Source organism: Delphinus delphis, chromosome 5, assembly GCF_949987515.2.
Source record: "Delphinus delphis chromosome 5, mDelDel1.2, whole genome shotgun sequence".
NCBI classification, from domain to species: domain Eukaryota; kingdom Metazoa; phylum Chordata; class Mammalia; order Artiodactyla; family Delphinidae; genus Delphinus; species Delphinus delphis.
In genome coordinates, this window is record NC_082687.1 from 34,471,710 (window position 1) to 34,487,224 (window position 15,515).

The following is a 15,515-nucleotide window of genomic DNA, read 5'->3' on the forward strand; positions in this document are numbered from 1 at the left end:
ACATAATTTTGAGGATATTCACATGGTTGTGCAAACAATCTCCAGAACTCTTTGTATCTTGCAAAACTGAAATTCTGTAGCCATTAAACTCCCATTCCATGTCTTATAGTCCTGGCAGTATGAATCTGTTCCTAGCTTTACTTATGAAATTTATTTATCTGTAGCACTGATGTGATCTTACAAAGCGATCCATGACACTTTTCTCAACTTGTACATGCACTGCAGCAAGAAGGCTAATCCTCAGAGTGTGAAACCTCCTGAGTGACTGTCTCAAAGCCTAAGTTCCATAACCCACTGGATGTTTTGACATTTTAATACTAGATACAGGCGTTTGACTAACTCCTTAAATATTCTGAATTATGTTTTCATTTCACAAATTTAATGAGGTCTACCATCACTAATAACAAGGCTATTGACTACAAGAATGTTGACTGTATTATTACTTATTATAGTCAACATTCTTAAGGAAACAAATTGCTCAAAAATAGGTTAAATAAATTGTAGTTGCATCAAAGATTATTTGAAAGGTGTAATAATATGGAAATATGTTCATTATATACTGTTGAGTGGAAAAAATCTGGTTACCAAATATGTAGTTTGATCTCATTTTTAAAGAATAAAAATATGTATGTTTGAATATATGCATGTATGTGCATGCATTGTATTTTATATAATATACACACATACCTTTACACACATATGTATACAGACATATAGCAGCATGGTAGAGCAATAGAGACACAGAGAAAATTAGAGGAGAAAAGAGAGGGAACTGTACCTCTACATTATTGACTCTCAGCTTAATTTCATGTATGGAGGAAAATGAACTAGAAAATAAAAACTGGAAGAAAACAAAATAATTATGATTGTCTTTGGGAAAAGACAATGTCGGTAATTTTTGCTATTTGCAATACTTACATTACCTTTGTAATTTGTGTAGTGTTTTAAGTAAAAAAGTTTTATATCCAAATTTTCAGTGATTTTTAGTAAGATATATCAACAAAATATGATTATTTCACCTTTAGCCCACAAATATAACTCATGCCATATTTTCTATCATTATGAAATACATTTGGGCACAGTCAATAAATAATATCACCCAATAAAATAAATCTTGTATGGTTCACTTTAATTAAACATTACATGAAAATATGCTACTAAAAAGCAGACATTAAACACATCTCCTAAAATAATTCTTAAAACATCCTAAATCTAATACCAAGGATTTAGTTGACCCAAGTTAACATTATACAACTATATGTAACACATGTTTCAAAATAACCAAATCACAGGAAATTTTAAAGTAAAAAGAATTCAGAGAAGTCTTCAGTTAAATGTTACATAGTATTCATTATTTCTGTCAGCCAATGTACCTAGGAAGCAGGATAACTGATAGTACCTTTGCTTTGTGTAGAATGGAGGCATATGGGTTTAAATACTTTTTGATAGAGCACTACTGAAAGCAGAGTCAAAATTAAATCAGGAAAATGTGTTTTCTGTATTAGTTTATTCTTGGGAGCTATTTTGACAAACATCAATTTCTCCTGTTTTGTAAAATTCTTTTTCTCTACTGTATCTTAGCCCATGACTCAGGATTTTAAAAATGTCAGTATTTCCCCACATTTTCAGTGACAGTGTAGGTGCACAAACAGCTCTGATCTGGTGGACAGTTATGGAGAAGGCCGTGAAAGAGCAAGGGCACATCTGAGAGGATAAAAATCAATGACATTAATAATAACCACAATTACAAGAGTTAGTGCAAAACTTTTATCAGATTATCAAAATTGTGGAATGGTGGACAGTCTACAGCTGGGAAACCTGATACCTGAGTTGTCACTCTAGATTTCTTATAGTCATTTGTGTGAGCGTGAGCAAGTCAGAGGCTTTGGAAATCAGTTTCTTCAATTTAGAAATAAGTCTGGGCCAGGCTTATTAAAATTCCTTTCAGATTCACAGTTATATCACTCTAAGGTACATATACCTTTGGACACCTAACTACTATCAGGTACTGCTTTGGCAACATGAAAAATATCAGTTTCAATACTATATAAAACAATAAATGAACTACTAACATTTTCAAAATGTGGTACAATACAAACCACTGGAATATTGTTATCCCTGAACAGTTCTTATTTTTCTTACATTAAGAAAATTTTAACCTCCTACTGATCTAAAATGCCATAATGTTTCTTTTTATTTATGTCACTAATTTTCTTGGTTATTATGAAGCTTCATTTCTGAATAAAATTTTATTTTTTAGTATTATTATTTAAGTTTCTAGGGAAATTATTCTCAGTAATGTTTTAAAATATTCATTAAATTCCTATTTACTTTAAATGTCGGCATTCTTTAAGTGCTCAATACAGTTTACACAACTAGAAGTTTAATCTGAAAATCTATAGGCTTTTAGTGTCTTTCATTTGAATTAACATTCCCCCATAATAAAAACTTAATGAAAGTTAATGATATTGATATCTGATAATTTCTAAAGAAATATGGGGAAAGCATACACTTTAAATAGACAAATATATTCAGGAGAATATTACCTGGCTTGATTCTCCCCTTTGGATCTCAGAAAGTAAATAGCACTGTATTTTCATCCAGCTCTGAGAACTCAGCTTTATTTCTGCTATAGGCAAAGAGGTGATTTCATTCAACTAGACAATTCAATCAGCACAGCTTGCTGTAAACAGGAAATAATATATTATTTAGCGTAGCAAGATGAAAATCCCATTTGAGGGAAATGACTTGTTGGGTCTTTGCAAACACCTCAATTTCCCTTTTCACTGACCTCACAAGTAATGGTAAGGAGTTAGTATTTAGATTTCTTTTTAGAAGGTCCCAAACGCAGGTCACCTCTATATTCTCTTTTGCGTGCTACAACCTAGACTGGTAAGGAAAGCAGAGATTTCTTCTTATATGCCAACCAAGTGAAATGTTAACTCATCTTTATCAGCCTCATCCATGTTAACCTTCTCACAAACATGAGGTGGGGAAACAAACGGCTCAAGGTAGGAAGTAAGTGAAAACAATGAACATTTATTAAGCCTTTTCTTATGTGCCATATTCTTTATATTAATTAACTAACTTCAATTCTCACAACTCAGAGGTGATAACAGTTAATCCACTATGCATGATAAATTAGAAGAAAATGTTCAGAATGCTTAAGTCAATATTTAATGTGAAATCTATGACACACACTTAAGATCTCACATTCATAAAAGTAGCTATACATTTTTCTATTTTTCCTTCTACTTCCCTGGAATTTGCAAATATCTTTTAAGCCCTGAATAGAATTCAATACAATAAATACTTAATCTTTTCTGTTTGGTACTGTGGGGGACACACAAATGAACTAAGGGAGGCCCTAAATCCCATACTGATACTGCTGGTAATTAGTTCAATTTCATGACAGATTCTTCTAGTTCCAGTAGTACAAAAAGGCTTCCAGTTTTATTTATGAAATTTTTAAATTTATCTGTAGCACTGATGTGATCTTACAAAGTGATCCACGACACCTTTCTTACCTTGCACATCCCCTGCAGCAAGAAGGCTAATCCTCAGAGTGTGAAACCTCCCGAGTAACTGTCTGAAAGCCTAAGTTCCATAACCCGCTGGGTGCTCTGACATTCTAATACTAGACACGGGCATTTGACTAACTCCATAAATACTATGAATTATTTTTTTCATTTTGAAGATCTAATGAGGTTAACTGTTTCTAATAACAAACAGCTATTTCTTAAAGGGAAGATAATCTCTGGATAACAATACATGATTTTAGGATCTGAGAAGTAAAATGTGTTTTTAAGGTTGATATAATACAGAGGTCTTGACAGAATTTACAGTTCTCTGAGGTCACATGAGAGCATGAACATGAGCATCTGAATTCTAGAGGTAGAGAGACTTCATTAGCTCTAATCCCAGCTCAGTCACATGCTAAATGAGTGGCAAGTTCTTTGATTTCTCTGAGTCTCAGTATTTTTATCTGCAAAATGAAGCTAATAACACATACTCTGAATAGTTGTTGTAAAGATCAAAAATAATACTTGTAAAGATCTAGTAGAGAGGATACAACAGGTACTTCATAAATAGTAACTTTTTTCTCATCTATCATTGCATTGCATCATTGGCTGCAGTAGCATTTCAACTCTGAGAGCATATATTTGGTCTGTGATAAACTAGTTGACCAGTTCAAGTATGAGTCCGATTAATGAGGATATGCAGAGATCAAATAAATAGATTCTTTGCACATTTTCTACAAATTACCTTCCCATACAGCTGTCTTCTAAATATAAGGTAGATGACTCTGGATTAGCTAAGAGGACAAAAATTGCCATTATCATCTTTATGGCTTTAGTTTGGAAAATAAAAATAGTGATAATGACCTTGGACTCTTGTGGAATTTCCATAAGTAATGTATATAATTACCATGAAATGGACATCTTTTGATATCAATGAAATAGAAAAGTGAGATAGAATTTAGGAAGACACATTTCAGAGGTCTGCTCATTATAAAGCACCTATGACTGTCACTTACGCAAAAACAGATAAAGTATACTCATATTAAAACATATGGCAACATTCTTAAAGAAAATGCCTCAGTGATTGCATGATTCTACTGAACTACTGCCTCAGTTGACCAAAAGTCTAACTTGCACAGTGCAAATGCAACTACTTTGAGCTAAAGATTAGTTTTAGAAGAAATAATATTTGCATACTCCCCAGTGACCATTCATTTTAAAACCCGAATCTAGAGGTGCAATCATTCTCAAAATCAATTATATCTATGATTATGGTACCTAGATGGTTTTCTTTTTATATTGGAGAATAAACATACTAATAACATGCACAGGTTAGGGAAAGTGATCATGGATCATCAGACTATACAAATGATCAGGACATGATAAAGGGTTATGTATTTCAATGGTAAAAGCAATATGATTATTAGCTCTTCATTTGAAGCAGTTTATCTACAGTTCAAAAATGCTTTCAATGCTTTCACTGATTAAACTGTAAAGCATCTTTTTCATTGTCAGCAGAAGTGACCGGCATTTAATTAAAATAGACTCTTCTAACTATAAATAATTGAATTAATAGTTTTAAATCTAGTTTGGCTAAAATTGGTAAATTGATAAATAACTAAATAATGCAAGAATAAGAATTATCAAAACACTTTTGAGAACACAGTTCTGCTTGGAGGGCTCCATGGAGGAAGTGCCTCATTTTCAAGAAAGGGATGATGTTTCTTTTGTTTCCGTTCAATTCTTTCCTTCCTTTCTTTTTTTTCCTAAAGAGAAAATAGAAAACTATTTATATATAAATTTATATACAAATATGACCATTATTTTCAAATCAAGTTTCTTGCTGAAGAACAAAATAATCATTATAAGGTATTTAAATGTCATTTGCTAGCTTAATTGGTTATAAAGTAATAACAGCTAGGGAATATTGCTAATTTATGAGCATACTATCAATAGGCGTTAACGCACCACTTAATTTTTTAAATATTAAAAGTGATAATATTTAAAAAGAATTATGTAAAATAGGAAAAAAAGACCTGTAATCCCATAATTCAAAGAGAATAATTATTACAAGTTAGTGATGACTTTCTGAGAACAGAGTCTCAGAAATAAATTTACTGGGTGCAAAGGTTGAATATGTGATGGCAGCAGAGGATACTTCACAGTGTTTAAAAATATTTGAATATTGAGGTTCATGTTTCTTTGCTTGTTATTGAGCTTGAGTACGTTTTCATTTCTTTAGTGCTTTTGTGAAGTTTTTGCTCTGTTATTTGGCTCTTCTAACTGTATGGTTATTGGTGCTTGTAATTTTTAGCAATTTACATTTTCATATAATAAATATTATCCTTGCAGCATTTTATCTACGTTTTTAGTCCTTAATTTTTTACCAAAAAATTAATAGTTCAACCATAGACAACTAAACTGTTTAAAGAGTAATATAGTCAAAATTTGTGTACCCACTACCTGCCTTTTGAAATAAAACATGACCAATACTTGTGCAGCCCTTGTACCTACTCCCTCACCACACCTGCTTTCTCTCCACCATCCAGAGATAACCATTACTGAATTTAGTGCTTATAGTTGCAGTGCATCCCTTAATACCTTTATCACACACACGTATTCATCCCCAAACAACAAATAATTTTGTTTTGCAGGTTTTTTGAGTTTTGCAGGTTTTTTGAGTTTATGCTAAAAGGTACCATGCTATATATTCTTTTGCATCTGTCTTTTATTTATGACCATATTTCTAAGATCCATCTATATGGAGCTGTAGCTCTAGTTCACTGATGCACAGAATTCCAGTATATCAACATATCACAGTTTACTAATCAATTTTGGTGTTGAAGACATGATGTTCTAATGTTTTTTCCACACAAAGACAATGCTGCTGTAAATATATCCCTGTTTGATTCCTTGTGCTTATAAGCCAAGATTTTCTCTCCAAGTATATGCCTAGGAGTGAAATTGCCAGTTTGTAGGGTATGAATATGTTCGACTTTGCTGGACAATAATGATTTATTCTCCAAAGTTGTAGGAAATTACCCTCCAGCCAGCAAATATACTGATTTTTTATTATTAATATGCTGTATTCTATTGTTTGGCATTTTATATTTAATGTTTAAATCTTCTGAAGTTTGTATTGCAGTAAAGTAATTGTTTGAAGTGATTTTATATCCAAATGTCACAAATAATCCCAATTGTTATTGCCTCACATCCATTAATTTGTGTTCCTTTATTATATAGTACATCCTTACAGGTAACAGGTTCTGAAGCTATTATTCTACTTGTACTATACTATAATTTGTGCTCATTCATTCAGTGTTAAGCACTGAGATCTTACTCTGGGTCAAGCAGTATACACGGAGCCATGCATGAAGTGATTATAAAATACAAACACACAGGTTACTGTTCCTGTCCCTTAGGGAACTTTCAAAATAGATGGTTAATAAACAAGTACATAAACAACAGATAATTCCAAATTGTGTGAAATTCTATGAAACATATAAATAAGCTGTTGTGATTGATAAAAAATGAAAGGAAGTACTTACTTTCAAAGAAAAGTGGATTCAGGGAAAGTCACTTTGAGACGTGATTGGTAAGAGGAGCCACTGGTGATGTGCACTGAGGGGAGGGCACCCCACGCAGACAGAAGAGTGTGTATGAGGACTCTGACAAGTGGGGAAAACTTGGGATGGGAGAGGAAGCCAGAGAGCCAGTGTGAATAAAGCCTGGCGGGAGATGGGAGCGGGGTCCAGATGAGAATGACAAGGTATACGTGTAAGATCAGGCGGGGCCTGACAGGCCATAGTAACATTTAGAACACAGGTTTGAAAAAAAAAAAAGAGCTGTCAACAGGTGATTTGGAGAAGAAAGGCAGAATGCTGAGAGGTAAACCGGGGAACATGGCAGCAGAGGAGGAGACAGCTCAAGTGGAAGGGGAAATCGACTGTGCAGAATGCCCAGAGGTCTAGGAAACAGGGCAGAAAAGAATACATACTATAGTCTAGATGCTCTGGCAAAATCGTAACTCTCAAAGTTTAGTTTAGTTTCAGAAAAGGGATAAGATGGGGGTTTACTGAGGATGAAAGGATATGAAGAACTAAGGAAGTGTAAACAAACTTTCCAGAAGTTTAGCTATTAAAAAAGATGAGGATCATAGCTGGAGGGAAATGAAGAATTAAGAGAGTTTATTTTTATTAAGATTACTTATCCTGAGACTTGATGGGAATAATCCAGGAGGGTAGAAGAATGCAGATTCACAGGAGAGTGAAATGGTAAATTCATATTTCATTGCTTGATTGGTACAGTCCTGCTTCATATTATTTTGAAAATATTATCTTCCATCGTCTCACATTTTTATTATACCAGGTGAATTTTAGAACCATTTCGTTTCCCTGCTATACTCCCTTCCAAGAAATGACTGAGTATCTGAGGATTAATATGAAATCTAAACAATGATCTAGGAATACCTGAAATGTTAATAGCATTTGGCCTTTCATCCTGCAGCTTGGACTGTCTCTCCATTTCTTCAAGTTTCTGCTAAAACTATAAAGTTTAGTGGTTTCCTTGTATTCCAAAGAGCAGTGGTGTCACGGAACACTTGGACAACCCTGCCTCTGCAGGCTGAATGGCTTGGGAGGAGTGGTATTTTGGTAAATTATTAGGTGTCTATGCTTCTTTCATCAGTACATAAATGGAATTGATAATATCACAAGAAGAATATGGTAATGTAAGGTTCCATTAACATGTAATTATTCACATACAACAGAAGGATTGAAGAGAGGTGTGAAATTTTCTTTTTGTCTTAACATTTTGCTCTTCGTCATGAGAATGTTTTCATCTTTGTTATTTCTAATAAACAGAGAACCTCCTTTCAGAATCCTAACTGAGAAAATAAAAGCTGTAATTGGACCACGGTCAATCATCTTATTACTTTAGAGAGAGGCAGGCCCTCTAGCTAGGTGAGAGAAAAGCAGTGACCATGCTGTGTCCTCAGAAACTGACTGAAAAAACCTCACTGTCCATTCCATTTAAGATAGGGAGAGAGAGGAACTGGAAGCAACCTTGAGTTTGCTGGCAGGTGCTAAAAAGTTAGGGCAGAAAATAGGCAATTAATTATCAACCTTAATGTCAATTTACATGAATCAATGTTATCTTGAGTAATAATTAAAAGAGGTTTCTTAAAAAGTCCTCCTGTCTGTTGTTTGTTGGGGTCTGAATCTTTTGCTTATTTTCTTATTAAAGGTAACTATGAATTAATCTGGGAACCAGCTTGAAGAAGCATCTTACCTGATCTTTGGCTACAATTTTCACTTAAAACAGTGACCCATCAATTGCTCACTCCCCAAACTAGGTTGTACATCAAAATTTTGAGATGTTACTTTACATGAAAATTGAAGTAATTAGCTCTTCTGTATAGGGGTATTTTTCCATTCTCTCTGCAAACAAATTTCAATAAGAAATTGGTAAGATGGGGAACAGAGCTGTAACATGTTGTACATGGATTTTTTTTTTAGGTAGAGCTGTATTGTAGGCATATATTGTATACCAAAACAAGTTATTTTGTCTTAGGTCTTTGATGAGTTTTTATTTTCCAGAGGATTGATTAGAATGAGAAAGTGACTAACCACTGTAATAAAACATTGTGTACCTAACTATGACTTAGTCACTAAGGAAATTATATCTCATTTTCAAGACAATGTGAAAATAAAACTGAAAATTGAAACATTTACATTCAGTTACTATTCTAAAAGATACTAGCAGAATTAGCATACGTCTCCTTAATATAAGAAGATTTTAAATTTTTCTTAGAACAAAGCATTATTTAAGAGTTTAATCTAAGGAAATCATCATAGAACACTACTATCCTCATTCAAACGACTGAACCAATTTTGATCGCCTTATTACTGTTTATCTGCATGTATTTAGCATTACAGCAGTACTAAAGTCAACACATAAACAACAATAAATTCTGTTGGTATTTTTATTAGGATTGCATTACATTTGTAAATTATTTCAGGGAAAACTGACATCTTTATAGCATCATTATAAGATTGTTTCTATACAAGGACAGTTTTGTTCTAATTTCTCAGGTATTCATTTGTGTCCTTCAGAAGTTTTCTCTATATTGGTATTGCACATTTCCTAAGTTTATTCCTAAGTGTTGCATCTTTTTATCCTATCTTTAAATAGCCTGCTTTGGGTCCTGTGTGTGTCTCTAGCTACTACTGATTCTAAAATTTGTGTGGAAAAAAAACCCCCAAGAATATTCAGAAATACATTGAATGAAGAGTTATGAAGGGAGATTAATCCAAACATATATGAAAATATATAAAGTCCTGATGATGAAACAGTGTTGTACTGGAGTATGTACAGTGAGATTGACCAATGGAACAGAAAGTTAAGAAATAAACAGACCTGAAAATATGGGAATGATCTAATGTATCATATAATAAAGGCAGTACCTCAAATCAGTGGGTAAAAGATATGCTGTTTTATGAAAGATGCATTTGGAAAAAATAAAGATGGAATCATATTTCCCATCATACACTAGGATAAATTCTAAGTGGAGCAAATGTTAAAATGTTAAATATAAAATCATAAAGTTATTCAAAGAAAAATGGGAGCCTAAGTTTTGGAGAAAGTCCTTTCAACTACACCTGAAAATCAGAAGCCATAAAAAAAGACTGATAGATTTGACACCTGAAAATAAAATAAAATTCTTCATGGAATAAAATGATATAAGACTTCCCTGGTGGCACAGTGGTTAAGAATCCACCTGCCAATGCAGAGGACACGGGTTTGAGCCCTGGTCCAGGAAGATCCCACATGCTGCAGAGCAACTAAGCCCATGTGCCACAACTACTGAGCCTGTTCTCTAAAACCCGTGAGCAAGAACTACTGAGCCCGCGTGCCACAACTACTAAAGCCCATGCACCCTAGAGCCCATGTTTCACAACAAGAGAAGCCACTGCTATGACAAGCCCACACATCACAATGAAGAGTAGCCCCTGCTTGCCGCAACTAGAGAAAGCCTGTGTGCACAGGCGAAGACCCAATACAGCCAAAAATAAATAATAAATAAATAAATTTACTAAAATAATGATATAAGCAAAGTTGAGAGACCAACAATACAATGGGAAAAAATTTGTAACTCATATCAGAAATGGTAGGCTAATTTCCCTAGTACCTAAAAAAGCTTCTAGAAATCATTAAGAAAAAGACCAATGAAAAAATGTTGTTTATGAACTGACACTTTACAGGAAAAATAATATAAATTATCCTCACACAAATGAAAGGATACTCAAGCTCAATCCTAACCAGAGAAATGCAAATAAAAAAATACTCTGGATGACATTTTTTTAACTTGCTGATAGACATGAATTCAAAAAAGTTTGATAAGAAATCCTACTGGACCCTAAGCCCTGTGGAGAAATTCTGCACTTTTTGATTGCTGAACATGTGAACGTGTTAACTATTCACATAAAGTACTTATGCATCTGAAATGTATTACTTATTTACTTATTCAAAAATAAATGAATAAAATATATATTTATATTGATATTTTAAAACAGAAAACAGTATTTTGCTTGCCATCACTGAAAAGTAACTATAAACGTAAGTACATTGAAACAAAGAATATAAAGTCCTGCTAGATATCATTTCTCCCAACGTTCATACTTGATTGCTTTCATTAAAAAACCACTTAAATAAGACCTTCTCCTCGAGGTCATCAGAAAGATCAAAAGAAAATAAAAAATGGAATAACTTTCTCATTAAGTACAATTTTACTGTGTGTCAGGACCAAGTTCCACCTAAATTAACCTGGTATACCTTCAGTAATACACTTGTCAAGTACACTTTTTTATAATTTTAGGTAGGAGAATCATTGCAAAGGACGAATGGGCATGACTGGTAAGTGACTAAATGTGGGGATGCAGGTAAGGAACATTATTATGACTAAAGTTTTAAGTCTGAGTGTTTTAAGGAATAGTAGAATCATTAATAGAAATGAGTAGATCAAATAAATTATGATATATGTAGGAGAGAATGAATTCAACAAGGTAGCTTCCAGGTAGAAATGGTCAGTAGGCATGGGACAAATAGAACTGGAATTAGGGACAGAAAAGTCAGAACAAGTACGTTTAAAAGACACAGTGCATTAACAAATAACACCTACCAGCCATTTTTCATATTCTTCAAGAGCTTGTTTATCTTTATCTTTTTTCTCAGCTCTTTTCAGTTCTTCTTTTCTTTTCTCATTTATTTTCTCTTTTTCCTTTTCCTTGAAAACAGCTTCCTTTTTTTCATTCCTATGTAGGATAGTCAAAACACTGGCAAGTTAAAGGAGAATATATAATAAAGATTCCCTAATGTGTCTTTGCAATAATGAGACTAAGTGCATTAGTAACATTCAAGTAAATGAATTTTAGAAAAGCCTAAAGTGTTACTAATTTAAGATCTATCAAAACATTCATTATTTTGGATTACCATTTTTCAATAGCAGTTACGTTATCTTTCCTTTTCTCAGCAACAGTTTCTTCCTCTTTCTGTTTCTTTGCTCTTTCATATTCTTTCTCTTTTTTACTTTTCTCTTTAAGATATTCCATCTTTTTCTCTTTCCATTTTTCAAAAGACTGAAAAAGTTCAGAGTTACTCTTATTTAATGTGAATATAATAAAATAGTAAAACCACAGTTAATCATTAATTTTCAAATATTTTAAAAATAATTAAGATAGTCAAAACCATTGCATACTTGCAGTGCTTCTCTTTTTCTCACAGCATTTTCTTCTTCAGTTTTCTTCTTGGTTTTTTCCTCAAGCCTTTTTTTTGCAGCTACCTTCTTTGCTTCCTTTTCTTTCATGGCTTTCCAGGCCTCAAATGATGCTAAGGCTTCTTCTCTCTTAGCAGCTCTTTTCTATTTTGGAAAAATAATAGACAGTAATATGTATATGTATAAATAGACAAATATAGATAGATATAGATATACATACATTCATTTTTTTAATTCCCTTCATATTCATCAAATTAGGTTTCAAAGCAATCTATTTAAAATAGATTTAGAGAAGTTAATTGATAAAGAATGTTATCTGAATTATTCACTGCATTTTAAAATGTCCTTTCTTAAACATTTATCAGATATTGATCTACTACCATGTATGGGAAGGAATTTTTTTTGGAAGTATACTGAACAAATGCTATGAAAATAAACTGTAAAAGGCTAATTGGTACTGCAAAGTGCTCATAATGCAATATTGCACTAAAAGAAAAATATCAGGAAAGTTACAGGCCAGAAAGATAAAGTTATATACTTTACCTGTCTGGCCTGTAACTTTCCTGATATTTTAACTTTAACTTTACCTTTCTGGCCTGTCAGAGTAAGGTAAATTGGTCAAGTCACACAGTAAACTACAGATCTGTGCTTTAACCCTGAGTTTTGACTGACATCAGAGCATAAAATTCTTACTGCATAAACATATCCCAAGTGTTGAAAACATGTGCCAGATTAGAAAATATGTAGGTGAACATATAGCAAGTATGTTATTACTTTACTTACTTCAATCCAATCCCATAATATTCTATGTTTGCCTTATAATATTGCTTAGCATTAAATGATATAAAGCTTTATTATAGAGATAACATAATTTAGAAGTAAAAGTATGGGCTCCCTCACTGAGTTGTGAAGAGCAAATGAGGTGTCTGGCGCTGACTGTGGCAGATAATGCTGCAAAGGCAGTGCCAGTGTCCAGGCATGTCCCCTGCAGGGCTGCTCCACACAGTGCTGTGCGCTGGGGAAATATGTTTCTATCCATGGTAGTATTAAAAGCACAATGGGGGCTTCCCTGGTGGCGCAGTGGTTGAGAGTCCGCCTGCCGATGCAGGGGACGCGGGTTCGTGCCCCGGTCCGGGAAGATCCCACATGCCGCGGAGCGGCTGGGCCCGTGAGCCATGGCTGCTGAGCCTGCGCGTCCGGAGCCTGTGCTCTGCAACGGGAGAGGCCACAACAGTGAGAGGCCCGCATACCGCAAAAAAAAAAAAAGCACAATGAAGGGTTGTTTTTTTTTCTTTTTTTTTTTTTCAGGGATTTTACTTTAGAAGATGGGAAAGAACTGGAGCATGTTGTAGGAAGGAGTTAGAGGCAGAAGGTGAAGTACAGGAGAGACTGAAATGAGAGCCCAGCTCCAGTCAGTGGGAAGGATAGGGGCAAATACTCAGGTAGAGGCTGGTCTTGAAGATACATACAAAACTCAAGATAGAAAAGGGGAAAACTGAAGGTTAATGTCTGATGACCCTTTATATTCCTGGCTAAGTTGTAATATCAAAGTCAATTTTTAATAATGAAATAGGTACATGGTCACAAGAAAAAATAAGTTCATAATCAGTAGTGCCAAAGCTATTGCTCACATATAAATAATAAAAATCTCTGTGTATCCATGTTTTCATGTAAAACAGTTATATTTATATCAAACTAAAAATGTATAAAGTACCAGAGAAATAAAATCAGAAATCAATTCTTTTATATACAATTTATTTCACCATTTAAAAAACAGTTGATTTAAAAATATTAAACATTCAGACTATTTTACTGACTTAAAAATCCAGAATATTTTTTACTTCTATATTCAGAATACTTGTTCATTTTGAATCCTTAAGTTTTCACTTTCGATTCTTTTAATTCTGTGCATTTCATGTAAATAAACATTTTTCTTTTCTAACCACTCCTGTGGGAACAAGAAAAAGGCTATATGATATTCAAAGTTTTGCAAATGTATTAGAATTCTTATTTCTGAATATATGATTAAAACTTTAAAAAAGCAAAACATAAAACTTACAGATTTTATATGTACTAGTATCATTCTTTTTCTGATAATATTCTAATATGTAAAGATGAGCAAGAATTAAGAAAATCATGTGTATATGATTTATATATGTGTAATGTAATGACTACATATATTAACATTTTTCTCTGAAATTCACATGGACAATGTTCCAAAGTGTACTATATTCTGTACAACAAATAAGACAAAAAAAAAAAAGACTTCTTTTTTGGAATTGTGAAAAAATTAGGACAGCTTTCTTCTATGTAAGTTTAACTCAAATACAGAAAGTCTCAGGAAAGAAAAAAAATTAAAACTCTTTTTGTTCATAACTATATAAACTTAAAGGAGAAAAAGTATAGAACATAGGTGTACCTCAACTACATTTTGCTTTTGCTGTATTTTTATCAATTGCCATGGCATATTCTCTTTCTTTAAAAACAACTATGATCAGTTAAACAAAGCCTAGAAGGAGATAATTTAGTATATATATATTAAAAAAAAACAGCTTTGGATTGTTCAGGTATTATAAAGGAAATAAATTAAACATTAAATCATCATCTCTGACAGGGTCATTTTACTTCCTGATAAACAAACCTTATGTAAGTGATTAATTCTTCTAATTTTTTAAAAAAATATTTTCCTTTTTACCTGATAAACAGCTGCCCTTATGTTATCTGCTCTGTCAGGTTCTGTGCTCTGTTTCTGTGAGGGCTTTTGGTCCAAGACTCTCAAAGTCCCTAAATAGTGAGAAGTGGGAACTGTCAACGGAGTTCTCCTTAGAGAACCAGGTTTCCTTAACTCAGAGGTCACTAATCTGAAAAGATCCAAATGAATCAAGATAAACTATTACAACTGCACTTGGTAGAAGACAGATTCATTAGATTTTGCAAATACTATATTTGAAAACTACATTATAATTTAATAAATTATAATTACTTTGAAAGTGATGTGTCCTTAGTATACAAAGACCCCTATTCAACCTAATTTAAATTTTATTACTTTAAGTTATATAGCTTCAATGCAATTTTTCTTTCAAGATTTTGTAATTAAAACATTTTTAACAAACATGGACTCAAGTTACATGGGAAAAGACAATATTAATAAGTGGGTTTTAATAGTTTCTTATGTTATTTTGCTACATAAACCATCTTAAATATAAAGTTAGACTAGTAAC

General features: G+C 33.0%; 1 protein-coding gene across 5 annotated transcripts in view; it reads right to left on the reverse strand.

Moving 5' to 3' along the window:
• Nucleotides 1–728: 728 nt before the first annotated feature.
• Nucleotides 729–15,515, reverse strand: part of MAP9 (microtubule associated protein 9) — a 36,933-nt gene continuing 22,146 nt past the window's right edge. The window contains exons 9-16 of one of the 5 annotated variants that reach the window (XR_009519508.1): nucleotides 14,990–15,155; nucleotides 14,153–14,242; nucleotides 12,277–12,438; nucleotides 12,012–12,157; nucleotides 11,701–11,833; nucleotides 5,174–5,287; nucleotides 2,547–2,683; nucleotides 729–1,704 (exon numbers count right to left, since the gene is read on the reverse strand). Coding sequence is in view for 3 of the 5 variants with exons in the window: in XM_060012181.1 (XP_059868164.1) it covers nucleotides 2,654–2,683; nucleotides 5,174–5,287; nucleotides 11,701–11,833; nucleotides 12,012–12,157; nucleotides 12,277–12,438; nucleotides 14,153–14,242; nucleotides 14,990–15,155 (841 nt within the window). In the remaining 2 variants the exon portion in view is untranslated. Of the gene's footprint in view, nucleotides 5,288–8,726; nucleotides 8,960–11,700; nucleotides 11,834–12,011; nucleotides 12,158–12,276; nucleotides 12,439–14,152; nucleotides 14,243–14,989; nucleotides 15,156–15,515 lie in introns of those variants that run through there. The other 4 variants (XM_060012181.1, XR_009519509.1, XM_060012182.1 and 1 more) reach the window with 4 other exon arrangements.